The following is a 12,416-nucleotide window of genomic DNA, read 5'->3' as shown; positions in this document are numbered from 1 at the left end:
CTCTCTCTCAAAAATAAACATTAGAAAAAAAATTTTTAATAAATAAATAAAACATGATGCTAAGTGAAAGAAGCCAGTCACAAAGGACGACGTATCGCAGGACTCTGTTCATAGGAACTGTTCAGAACGGACAAATCACAGACACAGAAAGTGGACTGGCAGCTGCCAAGGACTAGAAGTGAATGTTACTGGGTACAGGTTTTTGGGGTGCTAAAAATGTTCTAAAACCAACTATGATAATGGCTGGACAACTCTGTGAATACACTAAAAACCAAAGAACTGTACACTTTAAATGGATTATGTATCAATAAAGCAGTTATTTAAAAACATCTTTAGGGCCCTCAATTTCCACAAACCTAAGAATTTTCCTGATGAGGTTCATAAAAACACTAAGAAGGGTACTTTTAACCATAAAAGAGCACTAAGGGCAATAAATAGACCATGCCTACTAAATCTCCTGAAACCATTACTAAGGCACTTTAAAATCCAGTTCTCCAAAAATGTGACATGGAAAAAACATAGAAGAGCATTCCTCTGGAATAGATCCAGTAACTCTTCAACTGCAGATTTTATCACCAATGCCATGTACACCCTTCAGGCCCAAGGTCTTTAGTCAAATTTCAAAATATAAAACTCACCCAATCTAATGACAATCATGGACCATCACTTCTCAAGACAGCAACAGGCAGGGCGCGAACTGTCGGAGCCTGAGCCACACCTGCCCTCTCACTATGGCTCCTTACTATATCCAGGAGATGAAGAAACTGAATGTAAAAGTGTAAAAGACAGGGCAAAGAAGGCCAGAAATCCCTCAACAACAACAACAAAAAAAAAAAGAACGGTCACTCACCCTATCCTCAGCACTAACTACTCTCTCGGAAGTGTATTAACTGGCAGTTCTGTGTTCCTCTATGACTGTAACGGCATTCCTAAGGACGGACGGATTCTAAGCAAGTGCTAGAACTTAGTTTTTTTAAGTATTTTTTTCCACAATACCCAGAAGCATAATTCTGTAATCAGGCTTAGCCTACAGAAAGTATTCAGCAAATGTTGTTGCCTAAGAGAAAATGGACACACGCACAAAAGATGAGTGTCTCTTCTGCAACAGTATCACCATTACTTTACAAAGCACTTCAAACACATCCATGGCTGACACCTAAAATACAGCTCTCCCTGAATAACTGCTGTGTTTTTCTCTTACTAAGAATCTCATAATTTGCTACAACCCCCTCTTTTCTTTGGCCACAAGGACACCCAGAGCAAATTCTATATAACTCACGAGTCTGGTATATATTTATAAATTCTAAATTTACCCTCTTCATTTTGCTGACATATCCTTATTTTCCAAGGTTATATCTCATTACCACCTACCTTATGTATTTGTTTCCCTAATTCCACACCAAACATCTTCTGAAACAAAACAGAGTAAAGATGTATCACACACCTCTGCAAGTTGCCATCCGGGGGCACATACAACCAAGTACCACATGCAGTATCAGAGAGGAGCAACTGACTGAATGCTGTTTGTTTGTTTGTTTTTTTACCCTGGAACCCAATTCTTAAAAACAGAAAATAGTTCTAGTTAAAGAAAGGGAGCCTCTTGACCTAGTACACACGTTAAGTCTTTGTAAACTCCAAATATAATGAAAAAGGCTTCAAGAGTACAGGTGCAAAACAAAAGATGAAAGCTTGGACTGCTCAGCTTTAAGGGAGGATTTTAAATGGCAATGGCCCAAATGCTGAGACATCTAAGCAAATCTACCAAACAGACAAGAGGCTCATATTCTAATACAATCATTCGGCAGGGACAACAGAAAAAGCTCTCCAGGGAATGAGGAGAGTCTCAGTATGGGCAATACTTGCAATCCCTCCTAGTTTAACACAATATTTATTAATTACAAATGTAAGGATTAACAGACACTGTAGAGTACAGACATATCAACGGTGAGTGTCAAGATACCAACAGAAGATGACAACACCAAGGGAAAGAAAATGGGGATACAGAGTCAAAGAGAAGGTTCACCCAATGAACTCTACCTAGCTATCTAGAATTATCTCCCACCAACTGTCAATCTACAGTTGGATACTGATATATCCAAGTGCCAAAAGACTACTAGCAGACATGGAAAAGATCTGTTGAGTTTTCCTCTAAATTTCTTAAAATCTTTTTTTTTTTAAGTTTAATTTTGAGAGAGACAGAGAGAGACACAAACACACAGCATGAGCAGGGGAGGGTCAGAGAGAGAGAGAGAGAGAGAGAGAGAGAGAGAGAGAGAGAGAGAGAGGGAATCTGAAGCAGGCTCCAGGCTCTGAGCTGTCAGCACAGAGCCCAACACGGGGCTCGCACTCTCCAACCAAACCATGAGATCATGTCCTGAAGCCGAAGTCGGAGGCTTAACCAACTGAGCCACCAAGCACCCTGTCCTCTGTATTTCTTTTTACCCAAAGCACAGCTCCCTATCTCTGCCTCTTAAAATCCAGTTCAGAGGCCACACAGTTCAATTGGTCAACCCTAAAATTTTTTCCCTATTTCATCACCCACTTTATCTCACAACAGTTTACAGAGAAAACAGATTTCACAATAAGAGAATAAAACAATCACAAGTCAAAGACTTGCCCTTGGGTTTTGCATGATGAAACTTTTAATACTATTCAAAATAAAAGTTCTTAGGTTATAAAAATCACTGTTAAAATAAATACACAAGTTTTTTGTAGGCAACGTTTCTAAAAAGTATTATTTACTTAGATAGGAAGATGTGTTTTCTAGTATTTTATAATACCTTGGTCCACATCCCTTATCTTATTTGCTGTGGTTAAGTTTAACAGGCCAAAAAAACAAATTCATGAGGCTTCTTAACCACACTCTACTCCAAAAACCCCAATTTGACCCAAAAAATGGGGGCTCTGAAGTTTCTAACTATGCCAAATATAATAATTTTAAGTATTAAAAGTGGCACTTAATATGTTAGTATTCTTAAGGTAGGAAAAAAGACAAATACAGAAGGACCAACCATAAAGAGTTTGCACACTACAACTTTTTAAAATAAACACACAAATCTGAACACCTTCCATACCTCAAAATTATTTTTATGGTTTCTAAGTTTCACCTAATTTTAAATGTTTATTCAAATATTTAAATTAAATGTGTATTCAAATATTTAATTTAAATATTTTAATTTTTACATTACATTTTAAATAAAGTTTTCAAGATTTTAAAGTAGTGCATATTACCTCAACACATGTTCTCAAGCTGTTGTTTAAGCCTTTATAGAACCTCATGCTGATTATCTGTTAAGGTTTATACTTAGAAAATAAAACTTGCATATTAAAAAAGGCACATACGTATTTAGACACAGCTTACGGAACTCGCCATTAAAAGAAAGGAAAACTCAGACTCTATGAGAATCTCTACATCAGGCAAGAAAATCCTAACTATAAACATAAAGGAAAAAAAGTTGTTTAAAGTGAAACCACCTGATTGTTCATAAATGAGAGTAATAATGAGAAGAATGGCCAGAAAGTTCCCAGCTCAAAGTTTCCTTCCCTCCAGCACTACTGACTGGCCTCACAGCCTGTGATAGTCTATACGTCACCAACTCACTTTGGTAAAAGCATTCTGCCAATCTGACCTTACATGTTGTTCCATTTTGCCAAAAGGCCTTTAGAAAAAGAAAAAAACCTAATGAAATAGGCCCACCAAACAAGAAAATAGCCCAAGGTGATGGCAGAACATGCTGGCAAGTGGGAGCACTTTATATTGAGTTATTCTGTCTCAATATAGATAAGTTTCCCACAATTACTACTTGGAATACACATGTAACAAAAACAAATCTGAAAAAAAAAATAGACTTAAACACTACTGTTCCTGTGGGAAAAAAGGACTCTTGCAATTCTAGGAGAAATGTCAACACTCTTTGTATTCCTCTCCTTATTATCAAGTTTATCATCTCTAAAATTCAAGCAAAATCATGGCACCGAATTCTCTGACCTCAGAATGTGCTACTTTGTTGCAATCACTTTGTTTGGTTTGGTTTAGTTTTTAAGGCTGGAACTATTCCTGGGGGGAGGCAGAAATACACACAGAGCATGGGAACTGGAATAACAAAGACCTGATTTCAAAACCAGATTTTGCCTGGTAACTAATCTTCAGTTTCTCATCTTTCAAAAAGAGCATTACCTCCCCCAACGGACTGTTCTGAGGATTAAATACAGGATATATACATAGTCCAGTGTCTAAAACGTAAATGCTCAGTAAACATTTCTATCACCCTCAGTGGTTCCCACCTGACAGATCAAACACTTTTTGCTCCTCCAATCAGTAACAGTGGCTGCGGAGGGCAGTGATTCTCCACCTCTTTAGAAGCCCCTCCACTCTTCAGTTACATGACACTCTGCCTCACTGGTTGCCCGTGTTTCCAAGCAGCACAGCTGTGCTCTAAGATCTACTGTTTTACCTGCGTACAAATCTGAAGAACGTATGGTCCTCCCTCATACTATCAACACAAAAATTACACACGCTGCCTGGCAAAGGAGCATGAAAAACACAACAGTCTCTGCCCTGGAATAGTTCAGACCAAGAGATGAGATCCACACCAAACCAGTAAATTACAATACACTATAATGACCGCAGAAGAGGTCATCTGTGTGTGGCCCAGGTCCGCAACACAGCAACTACCCTGAGTTTCTCTAATGCTGTTCATTATATCATGAATCTGGCCCAACAGAATTCTGTTGTGACGAGTGCCAACTCCAAGCTGGTTCACTGGTTTAGGTCCCCAGGGTATGGAACAGGTTCTGCCATTTAATGTTAACTCTAGATTGCTGAATGAATGACCTGGATAAAACTGCTCCATCAATCAGAGATGAGTCCTCATGCTAAGGCCCAGCATAAGACAGCTCAGACTCAGCCTTCAACAAACACCTGCTGACTTGCACAACACAACCAGATTTTAGATCTTGGAGTTTTGCCAAAAACTAACCCAGAGTTTGATTTTCCCACCTAGCATGCAAGCACAGTGATTGCCCTTTAAGCTTTCACCCAAAAGCCTATTATTAGGAAAGCCAACATAATATCTATAAGAGATTTTTAAAACCAACGTTTATTATTTCTAAACAATGTTTAGCCAAATAAAATAAAAACTACCATCCTCCCACTTTTGCCCCCTACACAGATACCATCCAAACTAAACACCCCCTACTTTGGTCTCCCTACATGTATAGCTGCCTACAGCTCAAGCTCAACAGGTGTGTTACCAAACTGAATTATCTTGTCCCCAAACTGAATTATCTTGTCCCCAAACCAGATACCCCTCTCTATTCCTTTTCCTCTATTACTTCATTTTCTCAGGGAACTAAGATTTCTAACTCAATCAGCAACCTCTTTACTTCTCAGCCCCACACTTCCTTTCCTATTGCTCACACAAAGGCTGTGAGGGTAGTTGTGCAAGTAAGCTCAACCCTTACCCACTCCAATCTCTCACAGTCAACTCAATATTCCCAAACACCACTACACACACACACACACACACGCACACACACACACATAGAAACCCTGCAGCCTACTCAACTAAATCTCATTAGCACTGACATCCAAGCCCTTCTCTTTGTGACAATGTCCTTTTTCTTCGATTGTATTTTAAAACCAAAGATTAGGGACTCATGCAGTCAGTAAATTTCCTCTGAAGCTTCATTATATGCCAAATTCTAAGGAATGGGATATTGAGATGAATGAAATCTGATTCCCAGCCCCAAGACTCCAAACAAATAGCAGATACAGTGCCTTAAAGACAAAAAGTGTCTGACGTGCACAAGCAGCCCCCACGTGTCTGACTTCTCAGTGTCCCTCACGCACACATAGTACACGCTTTTGAAGCCGCACTGATATTTATGATAGTTCCAGTAAGCCAGAGACCTAGAATCAACATGCTCAATAAATCTCATGAATAAGAAGATAAATCCCACCTCTACATTTCTACTATCATAAAGAACCATGGCACATGAGCTGCCTTTCTTGAAGGGCCAGGGAAGGCACAACTGAGAATTCAGATTTGCAAGTGCGCTTGTGCCTGATTTACTTCTGAAGCAGAACAGAAGCAGCAGGGACCTAGCGGAAGATCTCTGCTCCTTTTGCTAGTCAGTGCTCAGACAGGGACAATGTGAAATGAGCCTCTGCAAATTCAACCTATGTCCTAGTTCAAAGAACAGCCTGATTGAAACATTCTAAGCCTTTCATCCCTATCAGGAAGTTAGGAAACTTAGATCAAGCTGAACTCTCATCTCAGTAAAGTAATGCTGTGATTCCAGCTGTGGTTTTGGATTAGTAAAAGCAAGCATGTTAGAATTCACCAAATGAAGCCAAGTGCTTACAACAAGAGGACAAAGATGGCTGAAACCTAAAAGCCACAACCACTCCTCTGACACAAAACATTAAATATATCAGTTCCATTTCAAATAAATTTCACTTGACCAGCTCATTTGTTATCAATTTCCTACTGCTTTCAACTATAACATCTTAAAAACAAAAGTCACCTACGCCCAACAGAAAAGGCTTTGAAAACATGCTATAAACAGACCAAATACCCCTGGTTCATTCAGTAGGTTAAACAGCCAACTCCTGATTTCTGCTCAAGTCGTCATCCCACAGTTTATGGGTTTGAGACTCAGCCCTGCACTGACAGTGCAGGGGCTGCTTGGGAGTCTCTCCCTCCCCTTCTCTTTCTCCCCTGCTGTGCTCTCCCTCTCCCTCTCTCTCAAAATAAATAAATAAACTTAAAAAAAAAGAATATATGTCAAAGGTGAAAAAGTATTATTTGTTTAAAAAGTATACCCAAGGGGTGCCTGGGTGGCTCAGTCAGTTAAGCATCTGACTTAGGCTGAGGTCATGATCTCATGGTACATAAGTCTGATCCCCACACAGGGCTCTGTGCTGACAGCTCAGAGCCTGGAGCCTGCTTCTGTGTCTCCATCCCTCTCTGCCCCTCCCACTCGTGCTGTGTGTGTGCACAGGCGTGTGCATGCGTGTGTGTGTGTGTGTGTGTGTGTGTGTGTGTGTCTCTCTATATATATACATGTCAAAAATAAACATTAAAAAAAGAATTTTTTTAAAAAGCATGTCTAAAAATGTAATGTGCACATCAAAACAACCTTAGGTCTTTTCTTAAATGAACTGGTTATTACCTACTCAGCACCAGAATGATAAATGATCCAGTGACAACATTACAACATTCATCCTTTAAAACAAGTGACTGTTAAGTTTGGACCAAATAAAATTAGCAATTTAGGCTTTTAAAGACATTCGCTCAAACCAGATATCCTAGGTGGACAGAGATTATAAAAGAGTTTCAAAGCTGAAATAGTGAACGTTTTTTACCTGATGCTCTGCATGAATGTTATCCCCAGTAGGCCATCGGTGTTTGCTATTATTATAGCCGCCTCCACCACTTCCTCCTCCCCCAAGCTGCTCACCATGCTGCCTCTGAAAGAAGTAGTCCACCATAGCGTCGTCTTGGGAACGGCCTGCAACTCCTATGGATCCTGGGACAGGGCTGGGGTGTGTCCCAGCTGCAAGAGCCTGGTTTGCAGCTGGTTGTGGCTGCGCTTGCGACCCTGTTCCAGATGTCAAAACAACAGGCATGTTGGGATTAGCTGGTTCTTGAGGGTGATGTTTCAGGTGGGGGCTGAAAGAGTCCTGCCAAAGCACTGCTTTTCTCTTCAAGACACATGCAACGCTCATTCCACCAACACCTAAGGACAAAGAGGTTACAAATGTTTAAAATTTGCATTTTTAAAACATATTTATTGTTTCAATAAAACAAAAATATAAGCCCCATGTCTTCTGCAATACCACATCCACAACCAAATTCGACCAAGCAGCCAAATGTTTTAGAATATATGCACAATTTTCCCAAACTAAAACCTCTATTTATAAGTTGCTGAATATGTGCAGGTGTGGAAATAAATATAAGTTGGTTGGTGGCAGGCAATCTGACAAGGTATTGAGATCAGAATTCACTAGGGCAACTTCAGGGAAGCCTTACATTGCTCCCAAGCATAACACTATAGAATTGGACTTCAATCAATGCCTCCTCTACCCAACTTATTTACACTGTAAGCCAACTGTGACAGATACTTCTTCAATGAACAAGAGCTCTATAAAATATCATTTACAAGTGGGACAAACATAAGCCAATAAACCAAACAAAAATCCAAACCTAGTATATAATTAGCAGAGACTCAGACTGTCTAAAATTTGAAAAGACCCTGTAAAATGTTCAATATATTCATAGGATGCTCCTTGAAGACACAGTAAGAACCCCCTGAAACAAGCACAGCAACAGAATGTTTTTAGTCTGAACCTTTTCAGCTGCTGTTGAATGACATGGGGGGGGGTCAAAATTTTTACCAAAATTTACAATTGGAATCACATCATTATTCCCTTACAAACAGGATGAGATCACACCAAATTCAAACACTGTACATCTCACTGTAAAAAAAAAAAAAGATGCCTCAATAATAATTGTATGGCAAACAGAATGCAGACAGTATTCTATCAGCCCTATTTGACAAATGAAAACACTAACGGACAGAAAACTTATGGGACATGCCCAAGGCCACTTAGCTAGTGAGTTGCAGAGTAGGGATTCAAACCTAAATCTGTTTTAGGGGCACCTGGCTGGCTCAGTTTGCATAGCGTGTGACTCTTGATCTCGGGGTTGTGGGTTCGAGCGGTGCATGTAGAAATAACTTAAAAATAAAATCTATAAACAAACAAATACCTTGTTTTGTGCTCAAGCTTAGTGTTTGTTTGGTTTTGTTCAGCCCCTTGCTTCTCCCCAGTATCACCAGTAAATCAACACAAATACTCTTTCTCTCACTTGCACCTATTTACTACTCTTCTCTGGAAGGAAGGAACAAAGAATCTCTGAAATGTTACTATGAAACATTACTATTTAGATCTATTACAATACAAAGCTACATTTGTACATACGAGAAAACATGTATCAAACTCCAGGCACTTAAAAATTGCTACAAAGTAACCTACCTATTAGACTACACCTGTCTACTCACTGGAGTCTAATTTCAAGAGTATCAACTTTAATAGTCCACTGTGCACATGCCTTCTCTCTACCCAGCTAGACTGTAACATTTCCAAAACAGATTCACAGGATTTATGAAAAATCTTAAATTATTGCTTTACAGAATTAACCCTCCTAATAAAGTATTTTGCGTCCCACAATGCACGTTTTGAAGCCAGAAGACACACTGAATTTGTAATTTGTTCAAAGCTTAATTTAGAAATGCCTAGTTTCAGTTAACAATTCCAATCCATCAGAATCTTACTAGGGTTGTGGGGAGTCTAGCTTTCTAGACTGCAGTTTATGCTTTCATGAATAGACTTGTGTTCCTGCGTAAGTACCAAAACCAGAAAGTCAGAGATGTGTTTACCAACAGGCCTTTGCAAAGTGACAACCAGCCTAATACCTTCCCATTTGATTTTCAAATGAATTAACTGCATTGTTTATAGATGTATTAGTGACATATGACATTGTATTAGTTTTCAGGTATAAAACATTATAATTGGATATTTACATATATATTTCAAAATGATCACCACAATAAGTCTGATTACCATTCGTCAACTAAGTCATTGACATCTTATTTTTCTTCTACAAGAGACCATCAATCTAATAGAGCAAGCCAGGAGTCCCAAAACCCAAGTTTTACCACTAAGTTAGCAACCTCTCTGAGCCTGTTTCCACGTCTAGAAATTGGAAGAAATCCTTTCTCTAGGATTCACAACTGTGTTTGTTTGTTTGTTTGTTTGTTGAATCAGAATAAAATGATAGAACAATTTTTGGTAAGTTTAAAGTCACCATGCTGAGACCCCACGAATTCAGTTACCACCACTTAAGGCAAGAAGGCTCCAGTCTCTAAGAGGATTCCTAAACTAGCAAACGCAATCTCTACTGAAATAAAAGATTTGCCACAATACATCTCTAACAAGGAATTTCCATATGAAAAAGGCTTACCTCTGAAACACACAGGACACAACTAAGTTCTAACAAGGGCTTAGGGAGGGGGGAGGAGTTCCTACCAAAAAAAGTTCAAACAAAACAATTGGCTTTTGTAAAGCTATCTGTGTGCCCTAAGACTTCCTGCTTTACCTAATGAGGCAAGGCAGTTTCTTAAACAAGAGAAAACCTGGCAGAAGGGACAGTTTGAAAGTGAGCAAATACCTAAGCAATTAACATGGGTCTTGGGTAGTTGTGTAATATCTTGGCAACCATAACACAAAAATTAAGAAATCAGTCACTTAAATATTAGAAAACATTTAAATTGCTGATGCCTTTTAGAGTTATAGCACATTATAATCGTACTTTAAGCAACTAGAAATAAGTGCTGATTCTGTATAACTCTTCTGAAATTTTCAAACTGTTTACACCAAAGTGGGTTTTTTTTTTTTAATATCCCTAATAGATTTTATTTCAAGCAAAGGAATCCGGCTTAATCTCCCAAAAGCTCACCTTTAAAAAAAAAATTAAAATGCTTAGTAGTATAAAAGATGTTTTGTTCTGTTTTTGCCACACTGAAAAAAAAAATCTGTGATCATAAATTTACTTTAAAGCAGCTCATCTCAAACCCAAACTAAACTTCAAACCCAACTTCAAAAACGCTGTGGCCTTGGACGAAATTAATTCAATTGTGGCTAAGACAAAATATTAATTCAAAGTTCAAACTCCAGTATTTCCCAAAGATCCAAATAAACAATAAACAGCCTCAGCGAACATTTAAAAAGTTAAAATTGGCAGTGAGTCCAAGTGTTTGTTTACTAAGAGTGCACCGGGAGCCACCTATCTCCGGAGTAAGAAGCTTGTTTTGGTGAGTTTTTGTGTGTTTTCATAAAACACACAAAACGTGAAGGCTACTAATCCATTGTTTCAGAAGTGGCTGACTTTAAAACACAACCCCCAAAAAACCCTCTCTCGACTCTCCATTCTTAATCCCCACGAGGAGTAAGAAGTGAACGAACTGGATATCGACAACTAAAAACGGTGTTTTCTCATTAGACAATAGAGAGGAACAATCTTCAAGTTATGGGGAGGCTAAAACCTTCCCTAATGCCGTGTCTGGCGCGTGTGTGTGTGTGTGTGTGTGTGTGTGTGTGTGTGTACGCGCGCCGGGCGGGGGGGTTGGGGTGCTAGAGTGGGGGGAAAAGTTACAGTAGCTTATTCCTCACTTGACGTGGGAGTGGTACTGACAAGTATAACAAACGATGTCTGTTTACCAAGAACGTTCGCGAGCACTAAAACTATCCGGTACTGCGTATCTGTTTTCCTACTACCGAGGGGTGAGCCCCTCTGTGAGTTGAGACAGAAGCTCACCAACGCAGGGAGGTTCAAAGAGGAAGAACCCACCAAAAATCCAAGCTCTCACGGAAACAAAAGGCCACAAGCACCCAGGAGACTAAAAAGCGATCTGAAACTTCCTGGTCGCCACTTCTCCACATTTAAGGCTCGCAAAGTTCCCCCATGGTGGGTCTCGCCTGTAGACAAGGGCCAAGGCTGCTTCTAAAGCGATTTATTGTTCCTCCTGCTTCGGCGCTGCCACGGAAGCTCAAGAAGTCGGAGAAACCCAGGGTGGCCCAGAATTACACTTCACGGCCACACAGAAGACTCGCGGCTTCGCAAACCCATCAAAAAAGCAACCCGAATGGCAACATCAATCTTCGGAGGCTCCAACAGGGCCGAGCAGAAAGGTACAGGCATCTCTAAGCCCTGGGCCCGGGCCTAAACCCCCGGCATTTCCCTCGCTTCGACCCCGCTCCCCACCCCCTCCCTCCTTTGATAACAATAGGGGCCTTGCTGCTGACTCCAAAACATGTACGAGGAACAGCGAGTGAGAAGCCTCAGCCAGGGCCCCGGGCGGCTTTTCCAAAGCCCTTCTCACCCCCACAACCGCTCTCAAACACCAATACAAAGGGACAGTCTGTTCGCTGGGGGTCCGGAGCAGCGTTTGGGGCCGGCGGGGTGCGGATACTCACGGGCGGAGCGGTAGGATGAAGATGGATTTCAGCCCCCCGATCTTCTCTCTCCGGCGCTCTTGCTCCCCCTTACCTTTCACTCCGACAACATGGCGGCCCACTGGGGACGGGGCTGGCGCGGTGCATCCTGGGATAGACTCTGGCCCCGGCTCCGGCGGTGGCAGCGGCATGTGCGGAGAAGGCAGGCGGCTCTGGAACAGGTTGCCCGGTTGCCATGCCAACCCAGGGCCTCTGTGAACTTGGGAAACTCGCAGGCAACACAACCGCTGCGCGCGCGAGGACCCGCCCGCTAGACGAGCGCGCGCCGTGGCGGGCAGAAGGCGGGGTCCCGCGCCGGCAGAGGAGCGCCCGCGGGGCTCGCGACGCCCGGCCACGC

At 41.0% G+C, this 12,416-nt stretch overlaps 1 protein-coding gene across 16 annotated transcripts in view; it reads right to left on the bottom strand.

Moving 5' to 3' along the window:
• The window catches only part of PUM1 (pumilio RNA binding family member 1), a 131,849-nt gene that overhangs the window by 119,202 nt on the left and 231 nt on the right, over positions 1 to 12,416 (bottom strand). For 4 of the 16 annotated variants that reach the window (XM_029948290.1, XM_029948292.1, XM_029948291.1 and 1 more), the window contains exons 1-2: positions 12,114 to 12,329; positions 7,370 to 7,743 (exon numbers count right to left, since the gene is read on the bottom strand). In XM_029948290.1, the coding sequence (XP_029804150.1) occupies positions 7,370 to 7,743; positions 12,114 to 12,210 (471 nt within the window). In that variant the 5' untranslated portion in view covers positions 12,211 to 12,329. Of the gene's footprint in view, positions 1 to 1,371; positions 1,411 to 7,369; positions 7,744 to 12,040; positions 12,334 to 12,416 lie in introns of those variants that run through there. The other 12 variants (XM_029948288.1, XM_029948302.1, XM_029948303.1 and 9 more) reach the window with 8 other exon arrangements.

The sequence above is a fragment of the Suricata suricatta genome, chromosome 8 (assembly GCF_006229205.1).
Source record: "Suricata suricatta isolate VVHF042 chromosome 8, meerkat_22Aug2017_6uvM2_HiC, whole genome shotgun sequence".
Classification (NCBI taxonomy): Eukaryota; Metazoa; Chordata; class Mammalia; order Carnivora; family Herpestidae; genus Suricata; species Suricata suricatta.
This window is presented reverse-complemented; position numbering and strand designations above follow the sequence as displayed.